At 45.7% G+C, this 26,071-nt stretch overlaps 1 protein-coding gene across 5 annotated transcripts in view; it reads left to right on the forward strand.

Moving 5' to 3' along the window:
* The window catches only part of RPS6KA2 (ribosomal protein S6 kinase A2), a 463,478-nt gene that overhangs the window by 312,128 nt on the left and 125,279 nt on the right, over nucleotides 1-26,071 (forward strand). For all 5 annotated transcript variants that reach the window (XM_050949056.1, XM_050949058.1, XM_050949059.1 and 2 more), the window contains 3 exons: nucleotides 14,710-14,790; nucleotides 16,622-16,701; nucleotides 19,990-20,096. In XM_050949056.1, coding sequence (XP_050805013.1) covers nucleotides 14,710-14,790; nucleotides 16,622-16,701; nucleotides 19,990-20,096 — 268 coding nt within the window. The remainder of the gene's footprint in view (nucleotides 1-14,709; nucleotides 14,791-16,621; nucleotides 16,702-19,989; nucleotides 20,097-26,071) is intronic.

Here is a 26,071-nt window from a genome sequence, read left to right on the forward strand (position 1 = left end):
ATCACATGTCAAAATATGCAAAGTAAATATCCTTAAATCAAACTCTAAATTCTCAAGCAGCATTTTCTTACTTTGCTTAGCTGTAAATTTTGATTTATATTGCTGGGGGAGGGGGGGATTCTTTGGTTTGTGTGTGTATGGTGAACTTGATATTTACCAACATTTACAGATTAAAAATCTAATCCTCCCAAACCTAGTTTTAAGGCAACTAGATGCATTTTCATAGCTAAGTATAAGGATTTAGACATAGAGGGTGAAATCCTGGCCCCATTGTAATTGATGTGAGTTTTGCTATTGACTTTAGAAAAGCCGTGATTTCACTCCAGAAACTATCTGAACCTTATCGTGTCTTCCATCGGGCTCCCTATATGCCAGTGGACACATGCTAAAAAAAATAATTTGTAATGGATTATCCGTTATGTTTTGCTGCTGAAGGGGGAGAATGCTATATAGCCTTTTCTGGTGTGTTCTTCCTGTTCATGTGACCCAGGACTGTCTATTGCAAACTCTTAGTCACTTTGTGTTGGCACCTGTCCAAGGACTGGCATTCATTTTCAGTTAAATTTAAGGAATAACCTTCTTCTGACTTTACATGTTAAACCACTTGATGGTTGGACTGAAGACTTCTTTAACTATTCTGATCAAAACGCAATAGTTCCTTTTACTGGACAGACATAAACAATTGAGCCTCACTATCTAAGAATGTCTGCACAATGTGTCAAGAGCTGGAGAAAGCTAAGTGTTGTTCTGCCTAAATGTTACCCTAGAATGTAGTGTGTTTCTTGAAACAGTAGAATTCCAAATTCCCCTGGACTTGACATGTAAATACTTCCAGAGGCCAGGGTTGTAATGTTCTGCGCCTGAAGAATTTATAAATAGAAACTAATTTAGGGTGTCTTATGTCTCCTAAGTAAAGTGACAGCCCTTGTGTTTCATATGATGTCCTAGGAACTTGTTTAGGGACAAATGAAATGTATCAGTTTTTCATTTCACAAATCAAAACATTTGATTTATTTTTAAAACTACAATATGTTTGCCCAAGGCATTTTGCTAGAGCAAGTAGAATTTTCTGTTTACCAGACACAAACAATCCTATGGAACAAGTGTTCAGTGTGCTGGTCAGCATTTGGAGTGAAGAGAAAAGTCAATTCAATGTGGACATGAGCAAAACAGCAGCTTTGATCAAAGTGAATATTAACAATGTTTGTTCAGTATTTCATTATCAATTCACTCACAACATGAATCACTTGAAAAAATCTACCATTATGTCGTCACAAAATGTCCTTTTTTTAGTCTTGCAGGGGTGTTTTAATTCAAAAGGTCACTTTTCTCACCTTTGCCCTCATGAACTGAAGCACAGCATTAGAGAGATCCAAAGACTGGCCAATGGAATTTCAAGCGATAAAATAGCATGCAATGTCAGTCTCTCATGGGCCATCATCAATGAAAAATATCTTTTAATGAGCCTGAACTTCGAAAAGCTACACTCACAACTGTGCATGGCAGCATGAGCAGAATCCTCAAACCTATCCGCACATTAGGAAAGGTATCCTTATGCGCTGCATCATGAATGAATTGGAAAACTTGCAGTGGAGAGTGCTTCCCATTTTGCAAAATGTGATGGATGTTGTCCAGTTTGACAGAGGTGTTTATCATTCATGTCTAAACATTCGCCATATGTCAGCATGTGGTGAAGGTCTGTACAAGTGTTCCAGAGTGTTTTCCTGTCCACCAGCAGCTTACTAAGATCATACAAAAAAAACCCAGGTCTTTTCATGGTGCTTCATTTGTCCAAACCTTTCTTCGATAGACCCTCAGGTAGTGTCAATGAGCAAGCAAAAACCCACCCTTTTTGAATTTTTCTTCTGAGCTTACCATCACCTCATCTCTATCCTTGTAACCAGACTCTCTCTCCTTGAAATGAAAATGAGTTTCCTTGAAGACAGGCTCAACTCCTAAGTTTTCTGCCATTTTTTTGGCAGCAGTGATGGTATCTTCAAACCCATTTTCTCTGGAGGCCACAATGAAATCAAGGCAGCATTTCATCAAAGTAGTAGTGGTCGCAACATCCATCAACCTGAGTTCGTAATGCCTTGTTTACAACAGTTACTTGGAACAGAGATCGTGAGGCAAGAAATTTGAAGTCAGTGATCGGGTTTGCCAGGCTTTGCACCTTGTGTCAGATTCTGGCCTCATCTTTATTCAACTGCACCAGTTCCATCACACATCATAAACCTCAGCCACTTGGTACCTCACTGGCCTTATGCTGTCCATGTGGCTCTCCCAGCGAATGTCACTTAGCTGCTTCATAGTCAAATCTGTAACATTGTCCAGGAAGATCTTCCACCTGATAGTTGATGCTGAAAACAGGACGTATATCCTTTGCAGTACTCTGAAGAGAGATACTGACTTTAAAGATGACGCTGTATCTGACTCAACCACATTGAGGGAATGGCAGCCAAAAGGCATGAAGAAAGCTCTTGGATCTAGCACAAGGATCCTTGCCTGGTAAACAGCACCTCAAGCCCAGTGCTCCCCAAGCCCAGCCCCCCAGGCAAGTTGCCTGGGTCACCTGCCCCTAAATCCAGCCTTGTGCATTACAATATATTAATGATTAATTTAAAAATTACTAAACTCTAATTTTAAGATAAAAATGTCAAAATGGAAATAATTTTTTTTAAAAACTGTGTTTCAGTTGACTCAATTTTTTCCCCAGAAATTTTATTGTGTAGGAAATTTGAACTCTTTGTTCCAATTAGAACAATAAGTATTAGAAATGTTATAATTCCTCATAGAATGGAAATTTAGAGTTTTGACCAGTCTACTAAATGTATAGTACTGTGACCAGTCTCTGTACCTGTCATGAATAAAACTCGATGGGACAGTTCAAAATCCCACTAGGCATAATCTTCATTGTGAGAGAGTGTGTGACATTGTCCATTCCTCCCAAAGATTCATTCCCAGTTCCCACTTGATATTATTTAAACACTTTTAGTCATGACCCTAACAACATATATGTTTGAGGGTGAGAATCTGTGCTTCACCAAAGAGGCACAGCACAAGCCTTATAGCACAGGAGGAGGTGGGGCTAAGTTGACTTTAAGCCACATTTGTGCGTCCTACTTCTGGGTTGCTATGGGAACTGGAAAGGTTTGTCATACTTTAGGCAGCCCTAGGGGCCTGTTTAACTACAATGAGTCTCTCAGGACTACCCTGTGTGTTGCAGCACTGCCTAGAATTTCAGTCCTAGCCCTGCCCCCAGCCTGCCCTCTATGCAGGGGTTTGCAAATGGGTCCTCGGAAAGCAGCCCTATGGCCATCCACCGCAGTGCCTGCACTGAGAGAATCTTTCTTTGGCCAGAATTGGAACTTCTTGAGCCCCTTATGCCACTCTGGCTCTCCTACCCTGTGTAAAGGGGACAGAGCAGGAGTGAGGATTTCACCACATCTCTTTGGATGTTTATAGACAACTCAAGGGGGGCTCTTAACAGTTTTCAACCATCAAAACTGCATATTTCACTTCTGTGAAATGCTGCAGAAAAGAAGTGCCGTAAAAGCCAAAACATTGCCATTTTCACACTTTATGGCAAAGTGAAGGGAGCCAAGCATTTTGCACCACTGTGTCTGTACCAGCCACCTGGCCTGAGCGTCTTTTTAAGAACAAAGAAAATAAATGACAATTGATTACACCAAGTTGGATGTATGAAACTTGCCACCAGGAGAGATCCACCAGATCCTGGCTGGCTGGCTCATCTCCATCTCAGACTGGAGAAGAGAGAAACAATTTCTTCATTGTTCATGTTGACTTAGTGACATCACAGTAACAAACACAAGGCAGACCATCATTTAATTCAGGAATATCCAACAGATATGAAACATTTGGGCTCTGGATAGGAGAGATGTGGGTGCTGACCTTCCATGGTAGGCCAGCAGCCTGCTGGTGAACACCTCAGCATGACAGTAGCAATAAAGAAAACTAGAGCTCAAAGGAGAAATGGTGGCACAGGAGCAATGCTGAGGGGAAGTTTAGGCTCTGTGTCAATTGCTTGATTGGCTTTGGAGTAAATAATGTAAGATGTGTAGGTCTTTTCCATGCCTAATTTCTATGAGTTGGGACTAAATGTTAAAAGGGAGAACACATGTCTTGGTGAGGGAAAAGAGGCCATCCTACTGTGTAACTATTGTAAGTTTTTCGTTATTTAAATACTGTATACATTGTCAGCTAACTCCTCCCTTCAGATCATAACAATTTTTAAAGCGACTACTAATCTCATTTAGCTGGGGCCCCTGTAGCCCTAATGCCTGGTTTATTTGTTCGTTTCTTGTTTTAAAAAGTTGTGATTCCTATAATATGGGTAATTATTGCCTGTCAGTGGCAGTTAATGCAGTAAGTGCTGGTATGGCTTGCAGTAATAATATATCATACAGCTAGTCAACTAAAGGAAAATGTAATATTAAAGATAGGTTACAGTAGAATTTGAAACCAGAATCCAATATTGACAGCAAATAATGTCAAATAAGACAAATAATTCTGAAGAAACATCATTTATGTAAGCAAGAAAGTATGGATCTGCTGTGGCTGTACTAAGAACTTAGAGCTTTTATTTTTGCGGGAGACAGGCTGGATGATCTGTGATTGTTAGTGTAGAATAGAAAGACACATTTCATGAACATCCATGTGTACAATTTTGTTATCCTGAGGTTTTCTCCTCTTTTGATGATTGGCAGATTTCTATGTTCTTCATCAGTCTTTTTATTAATGTGCTCCTAGATACTCAATAACAATTGCCCTCATTGGTATTGCATGTGGTGAATGTCAGCACAAAATTTGGCCCATTGTGTGTAAGGGCATATCTGCCTTTGAAGAACTTTAGATATATTGCATGTGAGGAGCCAGTGGATTGGGGGGGGGTGTACATGTACACATTTAAAATTTAAAATGATGTCTTTGCATAGGGATTTTTTTTTCTTTTCATTGCAAATGTGATACTTTATCCTTTTTTTTTATGGATTTAAATTACTTTCATAATAAATTTACTTTTGTTTTCAATAACATTTCTGATCAAGAACTTTTCAAAATTATGGCGTTTGTCCAGTGATTAGAGCTGGAGAGGAGAAAACCTGGGCTCTCTTCCTGATCTTGACACTGATTTATTGTGTGACATTGGACATGCCACTAAATCTGTCATTGCCTCAGTTTCTCTGTTTATAAAACAAGGATAGTGGCCTCCTAGTGATGATTTAAGATTAATTAATGTTTGTAAAGTGCTTTGAGCGCCTCATAAAAAGATGGTGATATATGCTGTAAGTGAAAAGTATAATCAGATGTTTTGAGTTATTTTAGAGACATCTTTTCTTCCAAGTAAGTAAATCCAAGCACTCAAGGATATCATTTGTCTACTGATAGATGACTTAAAAAAAAATCCTAAAAGTGGAATGTGTTGGTTTATGTAGGAACAATATTGGAGGGGTGGGGGTCGGAAAATTGCCTTTACCTGAACTTGAGTTCTTAAAGTACAGCCTGAGCCATTATTGATTTTTCTGAGTGCCCTTTAAGAAAGAATGTCTTGATTCTCTCTATCTGGTTGTTCCTGTGCAGCCACAGCTCTAAGCATAAATACCAAAGCTCACTTTTTATTTCTCTTTTTCTCATCTCTAAAGATTCTACATTTGTAGGGTGGGAAGTCTTTCTTCCAGAAAAGTAGCCAGTCCTTTAGGAATTGTTCAATGGCATTCTGCACAAACCATTGCCATTGTGCTTCGTTATTCAGGTGACAATAGTATAGCTTGGAGGGGGGAGAAGGGGTTCTGCATATTGTAACATATCCCTATGATGATAAGGTAACACAAAGATAAGGCAATTCTGGTTTTAGCTTGGATAGGAGCTTAAATTCAAGTCTAAAGGAGAACTCAAGCTGCAGTGCAAGTTAAAATATCAGAATTGCCTCGTCTTTATTGCTATTTTTAACCTAAATTAGCCACTTAGGTTTGCTAATCCGAATTAAAGATTAAGAATACATTTTTTATTTTTATTTTTCAAGGAAGACACATCTTTAGTGTGATTCTCTGTCTACAAGACAGTAGAGCAAGAGTAATGTATATTTTCTTTCAAAGCACAACCATTAGAGCCAGATTCTGATCTTGGTTAGGAAGCCTAAATTGCTTTGTATTTTGTAGAATCAGCTGCTGTGCATCTAGTTTATCTTCCATGACATGCATGCATATCTGAGATTAGAATCTAGTTCTCTGAATTGTTTCCTTCAAATGCAATAGACTGCACTTAAAAAAACCATTGAAGAAAATGCCTTAAATAGCTTTACTTGTGTGTCTACTATTCTGTATTGTCTGCCACTCTGTAATACTAAAGAGACAAGGTGGGTGGGTTAACTTTAGGTTATGTAACTGAAGTCCATGTACCTTATGTCGACTTACAGCAGTGTCTATCCAGCACTGAGTTGATGGGAGATGGTCTCCCACTGACTCACCTTACTTTTCTTGGGGAGCTGGAGTACAGGAGTCGATGGGAGAGCGCTCTGCCATTAACATAGTGGGTCTTCACCAGACCTGCTAAATTGACACCACTGCATCGATCGCAGCAGTGCCAATCTAGCTGTAAGACAAGTCCTTTTATTGGACCAACTTCTCTGTTAGTGAGAGAGAGACAAGCTTTCAAGCCACTTAGAGGTCTACCCAGACCTGAAGAAGAGTCCTCTGTGGCTCATACGCTTGTCTCTCTAACCAACAGAAAAGTTAGTCCAATAAAAGATAGCATCTCATCCACCTTCTCTCTGATATTCTGGGACTGAGAGGGCTATGACTACACTGCATACTTCCTAATACAGTATTAGAAACTTGAAATTGAAACGTGTCCCTAAGTTGCAATTGCATTGAGATCTAAGGGTGTGGAGGAAATAATGGATGGCAGAATCTGACTATTTGTTTCCTTTATTTAACAAATGTTGATTTAACCCTACCCCCCAATCACCTATATTAGCATGTCTCCTAGCTCCCGTTATTGTTTTGATCATTTCCTTTATATGTTACCCATTCTTAATAATCTCAATACAACATGGTAAAAATTGAGTTTCTTAGTTAATTTGTACTCTCTCTGCTTGCTGAGTAGAGACATTTCTTATCAAATTGTAATAAGGGTAGAAATCAGCAAATGATTTGTAACAAATTTATCTGTTAAATTTTGTCTTTCTTTTCACAGAATGTTTGTGAGTGGATTGTGAAACTCATAATGAATCATATGTTTCTTCACACATTTTCTTATACAATTAGCTCAAAAAGAGCATCTTGTGAGCATTTTTTAGTTGCATAAGGCAATGGGAGTTAGGTACCTAGGCACTCTTCAAATTCATACGGCGTGTCTAAATACATTTAAAAATGTGGCCCAAGGTCCCTTTGAAAATGGCATTTAGGTTCCTAAATCACATAGGTGCATCTGAAAATTTTACCCAGTGTGAATTGTGAACTTTACAGTTAAATATACAACGTGGAATGTGCTTTGGAAAGCTATTTTCAAGGATTCCTTCTGTTAGTAAGGCTCACATTTTCAGATATTCATGGAAAATGCACACACAAAGGTTATGATCATTTAAATTACGTTTTGAATTTGAACAAATATTCACAGAAAATGTTTTCCACTGTGACATAACAGTGGCCTAGACATAACCCCCTGGTGAGTTTGTGTTCTAAGCCCCCCTCTGCGCCAATTTACAAAGGAGATGAGTTGTTACAGCCTCTGGCTACAGAAGGCTTGTCTCTTTAGGATAAACTCTAGTTGCTCGTGCTTTTAGTTCTGGAAATCCCCACTTCAATCCCTAGTATTTCAGCCATGAAGCCACCACCAGAGTTGCTCCCCATAAAAATTAAATGTTGTTTTTGTGGTCCAAGTATCACATATTTAAGTATCTGACAGTTAAACCAGGAGCCCACAATTTTAGGTGCCTTGACAGCTCCCTTAAACACAGATTCAGGTCACTTACTCTTTTTTCATTGAATCCCTTGGCACCAGCAGTCTGAAATTCATTCTGCTTAGCACTAACACTAAATGTATAGGCTTGAACATTCTGTCTTGGATCTCTCAAACATGAGGTCCTGGCATGGATTTTAATGGTGGGGAGAATCCTTAACTCAGTCGTGTGCACTTCAGATCTCCTTAACCCAGGAATACTGAGAGGCCCATAACAAGCACCCTCTTCTTGACTCTTTCTCAACATACATCTTTAACTGAGGCATTGGAGGAGACGAGTAAGTGGAAAATTCAAGCAGTCATGAGAAAACTCATATTAAATGGTCAAGTGCCACATTTACCCAGGCTGGCCCAGGCAGGTGCACATCGTGATGCTCGCTGTGCACTAGATGGGTTTCATCCCTTGTCGGAGAGCAGGGCTTATTTCCCTCCCTTGGAGATTCCAGAGTTCCTTAGGAGCCTTGCAGGATAGATTGCTGCAGAGATAGAGCAAACGTGCACATACCCTGGCTTCCTGGTGCACACCACTTCTCTGGCTGGCACCACTCCATTTGAAGACAGCAAGGCCCAGCTAGTGGCTACCCACAGTGCATCTGAGCTTGTGGCCATCTTGCCACCCTGTACCCTGTTTTAAGTTGGCAGAAGCAAGCTGAGTAAAATTCAGCCCTGTAACTTTACTGAACCAAGTTTCTTCTAATGTGATTTTCTCCCACAATAAGGACTACAGAACAAGTAAGCTTGATGTTTGTAGCTTCGTTCTTTTTTTTCTGAGTAACACAAACAGAAAATAAAATTGTGGTTTGGAACATATGAATAAATTATGGCTTTTTTTCTGTGATTGTGTAACTCAAAAATAGCTCAGCTGGTTTTGTTCATACCCTTCAAATAAATTCACCTTCAGGCTAGGGCCAAGCATGGGAAAAGTGTCAGCCCAAGAAGAGCTGGTTTGACGAAGGTCTGAGCAACTATGGAGGAGTTAAATGTTGTTGTTTGGAACACTGCATTACAGTAAAACATCAGTTATGAACTGACCAGTCAGCCACACGCCCCATTTGGACCAGAAGTACGCAATCAGGCAGCAGCAGAGACCAGGGGGAAAAAAATACAATATAATATTGTGTTAAATGTAAACTATTTATAAAAAAAGGAAATGCAGCATTTTTCTGCTGCATAGTAAAGTTTCAAAGCTGTATGGTCAAAGTCAATGTTCAGTTGTAAACTTTTGAAAGAACAACCATAATGTGTTGTTCAGAGTTACGAACATTTGAGTTATGAACAACCTCCATTCCCGAGGTTTTCCTAACTCTGAGGTTCTACTGTAATTATAGATCCCACTATGAGCAGAAACTATAGTATCCATAACCTTCCCTCTCATCCCTCTTCCCCCTCACACACACTTTCCCTCTTGTGAAGCTATCCATCAAAGAAGCAATGAAAAGTTACAGTTTAGAACAAATATTTACTTTTATTGACCTTCCCTATATGTTAATACTATTTTGTGTTTCTTTGTAAATTAATAATTTTTTTACAGATCTACTAAATTGTATTGCATTTGTTTGTTTATGTACTAGCTAATCAAAATAATTAATGCCTTCTAGCTCCAATTTCATTGGCAAAATTCAAAACCTTACTGTCAAAAAAATGTAAATGACCTTTTCAGTGACCTACAGTACAAACATCAACTCCTCCAAATTAGAGACATGGAGACCAAAAATAAACAAAAAATGCCTATAGTCTCCAAGGCAGATAAACTGCATGGGAACAAAAAGGGGCACCATTTTGAGAACAGCATTTGGCCGAACTAGTCTAAGAATGCAGAGAAGAAATCTTTGCCCAACTGAAGTCAATGGCAAAACCCTCATTGATGCCAGTGGTGCCAGGATATTACTCCAGAGATCTAATCATGAGCACTTAGAAAAGTTTCTTCATTTTTTGTGCTAAATTACCTACCTATTTTGATCAGTATTTTAATGGGGAAATTACCATATCACCTCTATAATATCTCCCTTTGCAGATCATCTAAACCCTAGTTTGCTTAATTAAAGATTCCCATTGAGTTAACCCAACTTCCTGCTGAATTGGTAGACATTCTGTGGCTTCTGCATCAAGCAAGGCCTTTCTTATTTGACAGAGTCCATAGTTAGTGATGTGACTTTGCTAGCTATGGCATGCATTTAGCCTAAGGCACATCTGTTGAAAATTAATATTTTTTCTTATTTAACTCTTGACCAGATCTGATGTCAGCAAATCACTCAGCAAGAAGGGGATGAGGATTTTTGGTTTCATTTTCTTAGTGGAAGGGGGGAGGGAAATGCAACTGATCGTCTCTAGAGGTGGAAGTTCTTTTTACCAGTGCAATACACTTTGTATTAATCTTTCTCTTCCCTTTCACTTCAGTCACTTGTGACTAGGAAAACTACACCAACCATCTAGCTAAAAATCCATTTTTTTTTTTTAAAAAGTTTCTCCTCGGATCCCAACCCTATTATATTAAATGGACTCATTCAACTGTGGATCACTTATATTGCAATTTGACATACACTTTCTCCATTGTTATAGGGTATTACAGTGTAGTCACTTCTGTTTCACATCCCCTAGGGTAGTAGAAGTAATTTATAGATAATTTATTTATCCTAGATTGGACAAGTGAGTCAGTGGCACAGCCAGGATTAGCATTCAGGACTTCCTGAATCTCAGCCCTATAATTATTCCTCTAGGCCAGCATTTTCCACACTTTCTTGGTTCCTATACCACCACGTTAAAAATTTGTTGTGAAGTGAACTGATGGAAGACCAAGGTTGCCTATCATAATATGGGAAGCCCTGCTCTAGGCTATACACTCTCCATCTCTATTATGTATCTTAAAGTTGAGAGGCAAAACACACATTTTGACCTAAATCCAATACTGGATATACAGGATAAAAACTTTCCTGTCACTGAGAGTTCAGCAAACGGGCACCATTTCCAGTGAACAAACTGTTTATGCAGCGAAGTAAACATCTTCTGATAGTATACATATCTCCTGCCTCAACAGTATACACTCCCGTTTCTTGTGCATGCTGCACTTAAACCTCTATAGGTGATGGAAATCTCAAAAGGGGCTGTTAGGCGCTGGAGATAGGGTTTTGACGTCTGAACAATCCTCTGCCAGTACCAAGAGAGGGGTAGGAATAGTGCAGCCTAGACAGCATAGTCCTCTCAAAGGCGTGCAGTGTTTGTTTAGCAGCAGACCCTTCTATATAGCCAAGTGAGGGGACAACACTGAAGTGAACCACAGCACGGGAAGCTAAACCTTCCAGGATGAAGACGGGAGCAGGAAGAGCTTAAGCATATGGCAAATGCCAGGATATGAGAGAGAGAAAACCTGACCTTCCCCCCACAACCAGAAAACCTGCCTAGGGTGGGGGGTGGAGGAGAAAGGGAGTGTGTCTTGATTTAGGCTGCCTATAGCCTTGTATGACACATAAATACCATGGTGATAGGGCCTTACAGATATTCAAAATGGAATAGCAAACCATCAGCTGTCTCCACCCTGAAGAATGTTAATCCATAGAAGGAAACATACATTTAAAAGCATGCACAACCCAGAGACATTAAAGCAACAGAGAGGTGATATAGGAGGAGGGGACTAGAGATGGATCTGCTTTGCCATAGAATGTGATAAGGCATCTGAGCAATGGATGTGTGACATCAGGATGCCAGAAGTGGACCCACATAATTACTCTCCTAAGGGTACCCATGCCAGGAAATACGTAATGCAGAGGGGCGGAGAGAGAATATCACCCACCTGTCAGTCAAACTATAGCCACTGAAGTACCTATGTGCCACAACAGTCTTTTTAGTTGCCTCTGGGTAGGGAATGGGAGATTAGAAGGATTTGTAAAAAGGGGTCATCAGGCCAAGGTATCAGAGAAGCTGTGATGCATGTTATATGGAGACATAACACTCTTCTCAATATCACATGGACATGCTACAGCTTCTGTCTCCATTTGGGGAGGCAGATGGCATAGCAACATGGCAGGCTGATGAATTCCCAAAATGTGTAACCACCACCTTGGTAAATTATGTCTAATGATCTGAGCTAGATAGGCCCATAGGGGACTGTTAAATCTGGCACAGAGACAATCAGACAATGTGTAACCGGGTTACGGCCAGTGTTGCCTGCCAAATCCCAAAATCCATTTTCAGAGCAGACGTTTTCTTATGAAGAATAAGAAGGATTACAGATCCACAGTCCCCAGAAATACTGACTAGTAAGGACTGTGGAGAAGGGGCAGACAATTGATGCTGAAATCCCTTATACACATTGCTACTCAGACCCATTTCAATCGTCTCTTCACTAACAAACAGTATCCCCGCCCCACCATCACCACCACTTAGTGCCATCATCCTATAGTAATATCCCATTCCTCATATAGCACTATCCTGATACAGCACATGCCCTCCATGCTCTCACCAGCACAATAGGATCCTGGTGCTCGCCTAAAAACACAACACCCTAACAACATGTCAGGAGAAATACCCAATGGGGTGAGAGAGTCCTGCCATTGTTCGTGGCCACAGCCATGCTGATGTTATGCACGTGTACACACATGACAAATATCACCTCTGCAGCTACATTCAACTGCCCTCAAACTAATGACTAAAATAACTTAAAACCAAAGCTTTTTATAATGTGATATAAAAAAATGTCAGTACAACACTACTGTCAAGCACCAGGCAGTATAGGGGTATGGTTAGTGTGGTAGGCATAGCTGAGTGGTCCTTCTTTGTCTGTGATGGGTATGAGAGCTTTACAGCTGATTTATATTGTTACCCAGTGATGGGTAACAAACCACTTCTGCCCATTACCTCTCTACTCTGTCACTTGGGGATTTTGTGCCTCAGGGCTGATGCATGGCTTACGTGAATGGTTTGGGAGGTTGCCTGCATTTGGCATAGCTAGACTTCAGGAAGCACCCCTCGTAGTTTATCCATTTGATTGAAATAGTAAATATCTTATGCAGGAAGGGTGTAGCAGTCTCTACCCCAAGCGTTCCTACACTGGGTACGTGACCGGTTCCTTGTGGTGTATGACATATGCAGCATGAGAAATGTATGCCCCTGCCTAGCTTTCACATTGCATGACTATATGATATGCCATCTTTGCACATAGTATGGAATTTAATACAAAATGACTTGAATTGAGGAAGCAGTGTGAATGGCTAGTGAGGATTACAAAATCATGCTTATCTGGGTCCTGTCTTAAATAAAACATTAAAATAGCTAGAGACCCAAATTTTTTCAACATTCAAGGCTTTTCATGTCTGAGGTTTTGATTTGGACCAGTGTCTATAAACCATTTTAAAAGCACAGTTGTACAGAAGAATGTGTCATTGCACCGTAATATATTCATTACTGTACTTGGGTGCTGGAGGCATTCAGCATTTGACCTCTCGTTTATCAATACACCCAACACACATACATGTGACAACAGAACCGCAATGAGGACTCATGCATTAGTGACTAAAATAGACTCGCAACCCAGTGGGTGGGTGCTGCAGCTGAGAGATGAATAAATAATGTGGTACAAGGAGAAGGAACAATAAACCTAAACAACTTTATTAGAAAATCAGCAAAACTGTGATCAAGAATAAAATACAGCTTTAGGATCAAGGGATGTTAATCTGAAAAGTGGAACCCAGCTTGGTGTTGTGAAATTCTATTAAACACTGTTACTAGGTGATCTTTAGTTTCAGTCTTGATTAGTCTGAATCCTATATGCAGGGGCGGCTCCAGGCCCCAGCACGCCAAGCGTGTGCTTGGGGTGGCATGCCGCAGGGGGCACTCTGCCAGTCGCTGGGAAGGCGGCAGGCAGCTCCGGTGGACCTCCCGCAGGCCTGCGGGAGGTCCAACAAAGCCATGGGACCTGCAGACCCTCCACAGGCATGCCTGTGGGAGGTCCACCGGAGCCACCTGCCGCCCTTCCGGCAACCGGGAGAGGGCCCCCCGCGGCATGTCACCATGCTTGGGGCGGCGAAATGTCTAGAGCCGCCCCTGCCTATACACATCTGCAATTATTTTTTCTCTTATTCTTTATTCATCTGATCCATAAAAAAATCATTATTCTTGCTTCTGCCCTGCAGTAATTGTCTCTGCAGATGAAAATAATAGTTGCCTGTTTTGCCTCAACCACAGACTTTTCCTTTTTGCTAATTTTATCTGATTGGGAGCTTAAAATATTTCATCTAAACCACATCCAGGTGTTCAATGAGTCATCCTCATTACTAATATCAGCACGGTATGAGTACGCTTAAGTGCACGCAAAATTAACCTGCCATAGTCTCTTGATTAACTTGCCATGATCAGTTGCTGTTATATTCTATTTATTTTAAAATTAGATATTCAATTTATATAGTGTTATTTTATATTGAAATTCCTTTTTGTAAACCTTAATCTTCTTTGTATTGTTTATATTGCCGTAGTGCTTCACAGCCCAGCCAAGATTAGTACTAGTCATTGTACAAATGCAGAGAAAGATACAGTCTCTGCCCCAACAGCTTACTATCTACAGAAACAAGACAGGCAGTATGGGCAGGGAAGGTGAAGTGACTCTCCCCAGGTCACAGAGCGGGCCAGTGACAGAGTCAGGACTAGAATCCAAGTTTCCTGAGTCCCAGTTCAATACTCTCTCCCCTGTGCACCATGATGCTTCTTAACTGAGTGCTGTTCTTAATGTTCTCTCTCTTATAGTTCGGGATCGGGTGCGATCGAAAATGGAGAGAGATATTTTGGCAGAAGTGAATCATCCTTTCATAGTCAAGCTTCATTATGGTAACTATAATAACATGGAATTTGCATTCACTCTTCCGTGTGTTTTGGGATTGTAATAGGATCTGTGTCATTTCATAAGAATACCACCTTGCTAAATACTACCCTATTTCCACTCAGTTACAGATGCATATGACTTCATTTTCCTTATGTGACAGGAAAATTTTCACATGAGGAGGGCTTTGCTACGCCTTTGTCAAAACAAATTTGATACAAGGTGTAATGTAATGATAGTGTTACTAGGGGGTGCTGATGGGATAAAAAAGATGTCTAGGCCATTTCTACCACCCCTCTTCAGCAAACAGTTTGATTATTAGATTCTCTTGTTTCCAAAAACTATTAATAATTGCTAGCACTCACTAAATTTCTATAAACTATTTATACTGGGGGGAATTCTGTGCCACTGCGCAATGCAGAATGTTGCAGAAATTAACGTCCACGCAGAATTTCCTTTCCCCCACAGAAATAGGCTGCAGTGCTGCTGGCCACCACTAAGGGCTGATTGACCCGGCAGAGCCCAGCTCGCACATAGAAGACACTGATATGGGGAGGGAGAGGGAGCTAGCGGGTTCCTGGCAGCTGCAGTTCCCTGCATGCCCTGATGGAAGGAGAAGGCGGCACACAAGCCTGGGACTGAGCATTAAGCTGTTTCTCCCTCTGGATCCCTGGGCTCTGGAAGGGAGTGGGGCAAGTGTCTGGTCTGGGGGAAGGGGGTGTGAGTATCTGGGCAAGGGGGGGCCCTGCAGCTGGGCTCTGAGGGGGGAGAGGGTGTGCGTATCTGGGAGGGAGGGCCCGCAGCTGGGTTCTTGGGGGTGAGGATGCGGGTATCTGGGTGAGGGGGGCATGGCTGGGCTCTTGGGGGGAGGGGTTTAGGTGCATTGGCAGGGGGCACCACAGCTGGACTTGGGAAGAGGGGTTGTGAGTGTCTGGCCCCCTGGCTGGGCTCTGGGCGGGAAGGGAGTAGAGAAGCAGGACCAGGGTTGTTGTAGGGGGTTCTTTAACTCTCTCCTCCTGGGGGAATTTTTGTGTGTGTTTGTATTGTTACAGACATACTTGCCAACAGGTATTTTGAAATAAATTATCAAAATAATTGAAACTGGCATGATTATGTTGTATTATTTTGACAAATACAATTTGCAGAATTTTAATATATTGCACACAGAATTTTTAATGTTTTGGCAAAGGATGCCGCCAGGAGTAACTATTGCAATGCTAATAAACTATTGCCATGCTTTCAGTTACGCAGAGCAGCTTCCCCCTAGATTTGCCTTGCTCAGCCCAACAAGCTTCCCGAATTCTTGAAGGATCCTATTGCTAGTGCAAAGAAGCTTCTGTGAGAATTTTGAACAGCTGTAGCTCTCTCCTGCCACAATTCTGGGAGCCTCTCTGACTAGTTTTACTCTCTTTTCTTCTCCTCACCCTGTGCAGGGGAGGACACTTTTAGCTTCATTAGGTATGTCTACACAGTGATTAAAGGCCTGCAGGTGGCATGGATCAGCTGACTTGGACACCTGGGGCTCAGGCTGCGGGGCTCTAAAATTGCTAGGTAGGCATGCAGGCTCAGATTGGAGCCCAACTCTGGGACCAGATGCTAAGTGGGGCAAAGAATGCATTAGTAATCAATCTCCATCTCTCAGCTAACACAGGATTGTTCCCTATAATATGGGCTAGATTGCTTAGTCCAGCAGAGATCTTAAATAATTTCATTCTAAAAGTGAAGTGTTAACTTGGTTGGAGAGTTAGAGAAAGATGCAGAATTAATCAATAATAATCGTTCTTTGGAGACTTTGTAATGATTTACAACATCCAACATCTCCATTCTTTTCTAATGCAGCATTTCAAACAGAGGGAAAGTTGTATCTAATACTAGATTTCCTGCGGGGAGGGGACCTTTTCACAAGACTCTCCAAAGAGGTAAGCCCATTGAGTTTTGTGTAGGACACAAAATATTGTCTTGGATCATGTTCAGAATTGGTGTGTCCCCCTGGGTGTATTTTCATTCTAATGTAACTGAATTGGAGCTGTAATTTGTTAACATTTCCCTAAATCTTTTTTAATACTTGTATCTACATTGTGTGATAAGTGACATACCTGACAGAGTGTGAGCATCATGTTAATAAAAAACTTAATTACAATTTACTCCCAACAGATGATTGCTAGTTCCTTCTCATGGTAGAATAACCCCTGACTCGTTGCTAAAAAGAGAGACATGCTGGCTGTGATGTGGAGAGGAAAGATATACTCAGGTTCCCCACTCTATGAAGCCTGTGCTCCAGTGACCACGTGTAGCAGGGTCAGGTTCTGGGTGGCTAGAGAGTTCACAGGAAGCTCAGGTTAAAATGCCAAAATTCCTTCCAGGTTTTCCAGTTTACTTCACCAGATATTTTACACTTCGCAGAAGTCTCTCTCTGCACTCCTTCAAGTAAAGGCCAAAATTCAAAACAAACAGGCCATCAGGGTGACCCCTATGTTCCTCCAGAGTTTCCTGCCGTGGCTTCTGGTGAATGAAATTCCAGTCTCTCTCTTTCATAGGAATAACCTAGCCCCTCCTTACTGTAACTGGGTTCATCTATCCCTAATTAGCTCCCAGATCGGAGAGTCTCCCTGAACTGACTCTGAACCTTTAGGAATTAGCACAAAAACACAAAGGGTGAAATCCTGGCCCAATTGTAGTCAATGGCAAAACTACCATTGATTTCACTGGGGCAAGATTTCACTCAAGGTTGTTATGTGGCTCTGCAAGGTCTTTTCATAGAGGCCTTGCTTGGGCAGGAAGCAGCAGGGTTGTGAGGACCTCTCACTAGGTCACTGAAAGATCAAGGACACCTTGTTGTGCCAGGTTAGCCATACTCTGCCCTTCTGTCCCAGTAATTACATTATCCCAACCCTGGACAGAAGTGGTGACTAATTCTTCGGTTCCAATGACCTTTCCTTAATTTAAAGAAGAGTGATCCAAACTTCTCACTCTCTTTCCCTGTGTAACTGTTTATTTTTGTTAAATATACATTATTCATAATACAGCACCTTTTAGTCTGAATAGAACATTTCATACAGTCCTTATCCCACACTGCTTCCTAGAGTTAAATCCCCACAGATATATAGTTACATATTAAAAAATAGCAGAGGGGAGAAAACTGACAGAAAGAATGAGAGAGAAATTTGGAAATAATTGTTTTCAGATTAAATTTGAAAAGAGAGGAGAGTCAATGAGAAGGACAGACACAGGACAGCTGCTCGTGGGGGCAGGAGCTGCATAGGAGAAGGGTTTTGCACTAGTCATGGTGAGACAACGTAAAAAAACACCTGGTACCACAAAGTGGAGGGTGCAAATACAGGGGGGAGAGAGAGAGAGAGAGAGAGGGAGAGGGAGAAGATGCATGTGAATAACGCAAACCAAATTCTTAGAGCATTGCTCTTGCCTGAAAATTGGTTTTTAAATTCACATATAGCAATGACAGCAAATAGATTTTTTTTAACGTATTACACTATCCCTCTGCCCCGATATAACATCAGCCAATATAACACTAATTCGGATATAACGTGGTAAAGCAGTGCTCCGAGGGGAGGGGGGACTGCGCACTCCGGTGGATCAAAGCAAGTTTGACATAACGTGGTTTCACCTATAACAAGATTTTTTGGCTCCCGAGGAAAGCGTTATATCGAGGTAGAGGTGTATTTTAAATTTTAGATTGAATTTGAATTTGGTTCTACCTAGCACCTGGTAGAGACAGTGGTGGAGGATGTTATTCCAATGACACCATTGGCTGAGCTCATCGGAGATTACAAGTCTCTGACAGAACTCTTGTCTGGGACTATTGGCAGTGGCATTACAAATCCCAAGGAGTTTAACCTGGGGTACATGGCAGCGTGCTGGCTCTGACTGCTGGAGAGAAGCAACAGCTGGAGGTGGGGCTGGAAATAGCTGTGAGACAGAACACAAGGCACAGGTGTGGCAGCTGTGCAAGCTAACCAGGCTGCAACCTGCAGAATGTGGATAATCCTGTCCCCTGCAGCAGCTGGTGGGAGTCTGAGTAGACCAAGAGCCACCACCTTCCCTTGGTGCTAGCAGTTCTTCTCTCACCTGTCGCAGCTGTGTACCTGCTCCTCTCCCTCCTTCCTTGCTCCTGGAAAGGGCATCTCTGCCTGTCTCCATTCCCTTCCTTCCTCACAGGTTTCCCCACATTCCTCTCCGCTCCCCAGCCCTCCTGGAGATATGGTGAGAGCTGCTGCAGCCACCAAAGGCCACAAGTCTGTACGTGGCCAGGACTTAAGCCACCAGAACCAAGAGGAAGACAATTCCCGGCTGGCTGCCAGGAATGTCTCTAGAAGACAGCATTATCCCATGTCCCCAAGTGATGCTTCAGAAGCAGCCAGCTGGGTAAACTGCAGCTGCTGCTCAGCTCCCCGAGTTCTGCCTCTCAGCCAGTACCTGCAGTTGCTATACCTTAGCAGTCAGGCTCCCCAGAGGCTTGCTGTCGCCCCAGGCTAGACTAGTGGGGGAGCCGTGCCTGTGCCTTTGTGCCTGTGCCTGCAGCTTTTACTGTGTTCTGCGTCTCATGTCACCAGGTTGAGTCTGATATCAAACATATGTCTCAGCAGGTAAATAAAAGAGGAGTTTGTTATAACTAAGAGTCCGAGCCCTCTGAAGTCAATGGAAAAATTCCTATTGACTTCAACGGAGGGGTTTTTTGATTGGGCTCTAAGTCTACACATGCTGCATATTCTGTTATATTTTGGAACTAAATATAAGTCATTTTATAAAACACAAAGCATTTCAGTTCACTTTTACACAAAATAGGTCCATATTTCAGCTTGTGGGAATTTGGGAACCACATGCCAAGACTTGAATAAACTAGGATGTATGCAGGTACTAAGGGCCTGGCTGTGCATTGTTGACTTTTTGCCACTGACGTTAACAGACTACGTCTCAGCCCTGATTTATATTAGTATGTAATGTCAGCTGAACTGACTAAAAACAAGAATGAAAGCAGCATGATTTAAGGGAGAGGAAAACGTAGCTGAATGAACAGAATTTTGTCATGCAACCAGGAGAACCAGGTGAGGAGGGTTAGTGTGAGCGCAAACAAGTACTGACAAATTGAATCTGATATGATGGTCTTTCTTGCAATCCTAAATCAGAGAATTCAAATCAACCTGTTATCATACAGTGATTAAACTTGTTCTTCTTTTCTTTCTGACTAGGTAATGTTTACAGAAGAGGATGTCAAGTTCTACTTAGCTGAGCTGGCCTTGGCTTTAGACCACCTCCATAGTCTTGGAATTATTTACAGGGATCTAAAACCAGAAAAGTAAGTTAAGGAGAATACATTCATTGAAAACATATATATGAACCTTTTAAATCACTTCCTTGTTACATTAGTAAGTCACAAAATGCCAAAGCAAGTCCTTAGGTATCTTTTTCCTATGTGAGTATTTGTAGCACCCCCATCACCATATATCTGAGCATCTCACCATCATTACTAGATTTTATCCTCAACACCTCTGTGAGGTAGGTATTTACCCGTTTTACAGATGGGGAACTGAGGCACAGTGTTGATCAAGTGCCTAGCACAAGGTTTTTCTAGAGGAGGACTCTGGTTGATCCAGGAATTGCACTCTGGTCTCTTCAGTTTCAGCCCAGTGCCCTACCTATTCGACCAGCCTTCCTACACTACCACTTCAGCATGATGTGACACAACATCTTCTACAGTCCAGCATTATACAGTCACACAAAGTGGGTGCCCTATTGCTTTTGACTGATAAATTATCTCACTTCAAAACAGGGTATGGAATAAGGTCCCAGATAAGGTAAATTTAGAATAATGCCATTACTCTGGATTTGTACCATTTGTGACAGACCCAGGCCAGTGGGGTACAGGAGTCTGGTCCTATTGGTATCCAGGAGGTGGGCGGGCATGGAGTGTATTGGCTCAAGCTTTCCTCCACCGCTTCCAAGGGCTCCGATACGACCGGCAGCTCTTTTACCTCCATCCGAGAGGTCTTCTGCGAGACCTCTCCGGGCTGCCAGTCTTCTACCAAGACCTCCTCCGGACCTGGAAGCTCTTTTCAAAGGACCTCCCCCCAGCCTAAGGGGAGGATCCACAAGTCCATGACACCAAATAAGTACGGGGGACAACTAATGAAAACAATAGGATCAGGAGTGAGGTCATAGGGCTAAACGAAGGGAACTTGATGGGGACACCGAGCAGAGAACCCCAGACAACGCCTACTGCTCCTCGAAGGTATCAAGGGAGCCAGTGGACGCCGCCCAGAGGAACTCTGCCTGGATGCGTGAATAGACGGAGGAGCAGAAATAGGCCCCACAGTTGCAGGAAATCCCATTGGCCAACCTCCTCTCCCTGGTTTTGTAGATGGCTAGTTTGGCCAGGGCCAAGAGGAGGTTGACAAGGAGATCCCACGTCTTTGTGGGGTCACGGATGGGGAGTGCGTAGATAAACAGGTGAGGGGAAAAGTGCAACCAAAAATGCAATAAAAGGTTCAAGGGGAGCCAGAACAGGGGCTTCAATCTGGCGCACTCTAAATAAATGTGCGCCAGGGTCTCTTTCATGCCACAAAAAGGGCAGGTGTTGGGGACAGGGGTAAACCGCGACAAGTACACGCCTGTGCTCACGGCCCCATGAAGGAGCCGCCAACTGACGTCCCCGGCGGGCCTCAGGACCAGGGCAGAGTATAAGCTGGCCCACCGGGGCCTCTCACCCTCGAGATGTGGCAGGAGGTCCCACCATCTGGTATCAGGGCGGGATGCGAGGGTGAAGTAGTGGAGAGTGTGGAGCACAAGCGTGTACGGGTGTTTCCATGGTGCAGCCTGGAACAGAACCGACTGCAGATCGTGCAGCTGGCTCACAGTGAAAGGGTGAGGGGGCTGATTGGGTCCACTGGGCAGGGGCCCGATAAAAATGTCCATGGGGCCTGGGGTGGAGGGTGGGCTGGGCATGCCCTCTCGCAGGATCCGGTCGAGGTAAGCCCGAGCAGTAGGCAGTAAAGCGGCCTTCACCTCTTGAAGTACATGCTGGGGAGCACGAGGTCTGGAGAGCCCCATGCGCTGAGCGAGCATCAGGGGATCCAGCCAGTCTCCCCGGTCGTCGTCCAGGAGGTCTCCGACCCTGGTGACTTCTGCCAAGACCAGCCTCTGGCGCACCGCGGGGGACTCCGCCACCTGCACATGAAGCTGGGGATTGTGTAGCAGGGGCTCCGTGAGGAGAACGGCCCCCACGGTGGCCACCACAGGCCTGGTCATTGAAAAGAGCTTCCAGGTCCAGAGGAGGTCTTTGTAGAAGACCGGTAGCCCGGAGAGGTCTCGCAGAAGACCTCTCAGATGGAGGTAAAAGAGTTGCCGGTTGTATCGGAGCCCTCGGAAGCGGCGGAGGAAGGCGTGCACCAATACACTCCATGCCGGACTACGTGCACCATACAGGAGTCTCTGCAGGGCCTGGAGGTGGAAGACATGGACCTGAGTGTGTAGGCATTTCAGGCCCTGTCGTCCCTCCTCCAGGGGCAGGTGGAGGACCCCTGCAGAGACCCAGTGCATCCCTGGCCAAAAGAATTCCAGAATCGTCATCTGGAGGTTGGCCAAGAAACCCGGGGCCAGGACCAGGGTGTTGAGCCGGTACCAGAGCATGGACAGGACCAGTTGACTGAGCACCAGCGCCCTCCCTCGAAGGGAGAGTTACCGGAGTAGTCCCGTCCATTTCCGGAGCCGCTCAGTCACCTTGCCCTCTAAACCATGCCAGTTCTCCGGCAGAGACGGATGCATGGCAGAAAGGTGAACGCCGAGATAGAGCAGTGGACCCACGCTCCAACGGATGGCCTGAAGCGCGGGTGGGAGGGAGCTCGCCTGCCACCTGTCCCCGACCACCAGGCCAGAGCTCTTGATCCAGTTGACTCGGGCGGAGGAGGCTGCCGAGTAGATGGCCTGGCAAGCCTCCACCCCCACCAAGTCGCCCGGGTCCTCGACCACGAGGAGCACATGGTCGGCGTACGGCAACAGGACCAGCCGCAGCTCCGGCTCTCGAAGCACCAACCCCGTCGGCCTCCGACGGAGGAGACAGAGGAAGGGCTCGATCACCAGAGCGTACAGCTGACCCGAGAGGGGACACCCCTGCCGCACTCCTCACCCGAAGCTGAACGGCTTGGTCAGGGTCCAGTTGAGCCTGACCAAACACTCCGCAGAAGCTTACAGCACCTGGAGAAAACCCATAAACCAAGGTCCAAAGCCAAACGCTCGCAGAGTGCTCAGGAGATACGCGTGGTTCACCCTGTCAAATGCCTTCTCCTGATCCAGGGACAGGAGGGCGAACGACAGACCATCCCTACACCCTAATTCCAGAAGGTCCAGGACCAGATACAAGTTATCAAAGATCATGCGGCCCAGGATGGTGTAGGTCTGATCTGGTCTGGGTGGATCACGTCCGCCAGCACGGACCCTAACCGCATCGAGATGGCCTTCGCAACGATTTTGTAGTCCGTGCTGAGGAGCGAGACGGGACGTCAATTCCGTAAGTCGCGGAGGTCCCCCCTCTTTGGCAATAAGGCGAGCACAGCTCGCCTGCACGAGAGAGGGAGGACCCCACCCTGCAAAGACTCAGCCCAGATGGTGACCAGGTCTGGGCTGAGGACGTCCCAGAACACGTGGTAGAACTCCACAGTCAGCCCATCCATGCCCGGAGATTTACTGATGGGCATGCAACGGAGGGCTTCCGAGAACTCGGCCAGAGTGAGAGGCAGCTCTAGCCGGTCCCAGTCGCCCATGCTGACCATTGGGAGACCGTCCCAGAGCACTCTACAAGTGTTAGGATCGGTCGGATCCGGGGAGAAAAGAGTCGTTTAGAAGGCCCTGGCCCTCTCGCACATCTCCACCGGATCCGTGAGGGGGTGCCGTCCTCCGCCAGGAAGCAGGTGACGTGCTTCTTGGCCCCTCTCCTTTTCTCCAAGGCATAGAAGAAGCGGGAGCAGCTATCCATCTCTCGAAGGAGGCAGATGCGGGATCGAACAAAGGCACCCCGGGCCCAATGGTCTTCGAGGGCCCGGAGCTCCTCCCGGCACACTCCGCAGAGGGATGGATCCTCGGGGCTGGCGGCCAGATGCCTCTCCAGCTCCAAGACCTCTCGTTCCAACCTATCGCCGCATCCCTCCGTTGGCTAGCGCCCCGGGTGTAGTCATGGCAGAAGAGCCGGGCGCGCACCTTCCCCAGATCCCACCACCGCCGCGCCAAGGGAAAGGCACACCTCTGCTCTCACCAGGCCAGCCAGAACTCCTGGAAGGACGCCACGAAGCCCGCATCCTCCAGCAAACTATTATTAAAGTGCCAATAAGCCAGCCCCAGCCTCTCCGTGCAGAGAGAGGCCGTCACGGTGGCAAGGTGGTGATCTGAAAAGGGGGCTGGCCTAACGCTGGAGGAGTGGGCCCATGAAAGGTGGGAATGTGACAGGTAAATACGGTCCAGCCGGGAGTGGCGCGACCAGTGGGCCTCCACCCGGACGAAGGTGAACGTCGAGACGTCGTTCGGGTGGTGGTCGTGCCAGACGTCCACCAGAGAGTGGCGATTGATGATCTCCCGGAGGACAGCCACGGCAGCTGGGCACTGCTCGGTCCCCGAGTGGTCTTGTTCCTCGAGGGTGGTGTTAAAGTCCCTGCCCAGGACCAGGCACTCAACGAGGATCCAGGGAGCCGAGGAAGGCGGACACCTGCTGATAAAAACGCAACCTCTCCGGGCCCAATGTCGGGGCATAAACGTTGACAAGATTAACCACAAGCCCCTCTATACAGACGCGGAGGTGCAGCAGGCGGCCCAGCACAGCCTCGGCGACCCCCAGCACCTCGGGCCGTAGGTCGGGGGAGAACAGGGTCGCCACTCCAGCCGTGCAGACCGAGAGGTGACTAAAGTAGATCCCGTCCCCCCACTCCAGCCGCCAGCTAGCTTCAGCGGCCGGATCTATATGGGTCTCCTGCAGGAAAACCACAGAGTACCCCCTCTCCTGAAGGAAGGAGAGCACCTAGCTCCTGCGGAGACCCATCCTACAGCCCCGGGTGTTTAATGTGGCAAAAATGATTGGTGCCATGAGGAGGGCTGGGGGGAGCCTTGCTGGCAGACACGCTCACGGCCTCCGTCGGGCCGCGCAGCAGTCCGTGACCTACTCCGTAGGTGAGTAAAGAGTCGCGGAAGAGGTGGACCTGCTGGTAGGCCGCAGCGGCCTGCTTCCCGGTCCTCTTACCCTCCCCCATGAGGGCCCTCGCGGCCCGGAGGATCTGATGGAAATCCCCCCACCGCTGAAGCGCAAGCTGGACTTTGTTACGGGAGCCACGGACGTCCTCAAGGAACTCCAGCAGCTCCTACCTCAGCGCATGCGGGGGCGGGGTCACTGATCTATGACCGTCCCCCGGGGAGCCCCCGTCACAGCCCTGTGGCCCACCGAGACGGGTATGCAGGGGGCAGACCCCCAACGAGGCGTCCAATGGGCTGACGCCACGTGACCTGCCCCGCTCCTCGGTTCAACAGGGGGTGGCGGAAGGAAAACAGCAGCCCCGATGAGTCAGGACAGGGAAAAATGTCTAAAGCCACTCCCTCGGGGTAACTCCAGGGACGGCAATGGCATCACGGGAGGTGGAAGGGACAAGGACGGGGCTGGCATCAGGGATAGGGCAGGGACAGGAGGAGGGCGGGGATCAGGAAGAGAATCGAGGAGGGGGGCAGAAGTAGAATCCTGAGCCTCAATAGTCGGGCCACTGGAAGGCGGCCCCTCCTGGTTAGGCTCAGGGATCTGAGGAGTGGGAAGGGAACCCCTAACGGTGCCTGGCTCAGCCACCATAGTTCGTGCTGCGGCCCCGTCATCCGGAGATAGATGGTCGTCGACAGGGTCCCTGCCCGGGAAGGAGGTAGGGTGCTCCACACCCAAGAGGGACACCCCATGGGAACTGGGTCCCAGTAGTGTGGCACCAGCTGTCGCCACAATAGGCTCGGCGGCCGTCAGCAGGATGCCACCTGCAGCCGGGCTGATGGAAGATTCCAGGGGACCCTCAGAGGCGGGAGCAGAAGCAGCAGTTAGGGGAAGGGAACACGGGGACAAGGGGACTGGGGTGAGGTCACCCAGATTGAGGCCCGCCGGCAGAGGGTCGTCCTCCCCGTGTGTGACCGGGGTCAGACCCAGGGCCTCAATCTCCTCGTAGATGGAAGAGAGATCACCATCCACCACCCCAGGGCCCTCCCTGCCAGCACCCGAGGCGACGCCCACCTCGGCGCTTGCAGGGCCTTTGGATGGTAAGGGGG

Source organism: Gopherus flavomarginatus, chromosome 4 (genome assembly GCF_025201925.1).
Source record: "Gopherus flavomarginatus isolate rGopFla2 chromosome 4, rGopFla2.mat.asm, whole genome shotgun sequence".
In the NCBI taxonomy this organism is placed as follows: Eukaryota; Metazoa; Chordata; order Testudines; family Testudinidae; genus Gopherus; species Gopherus flavomarginatus.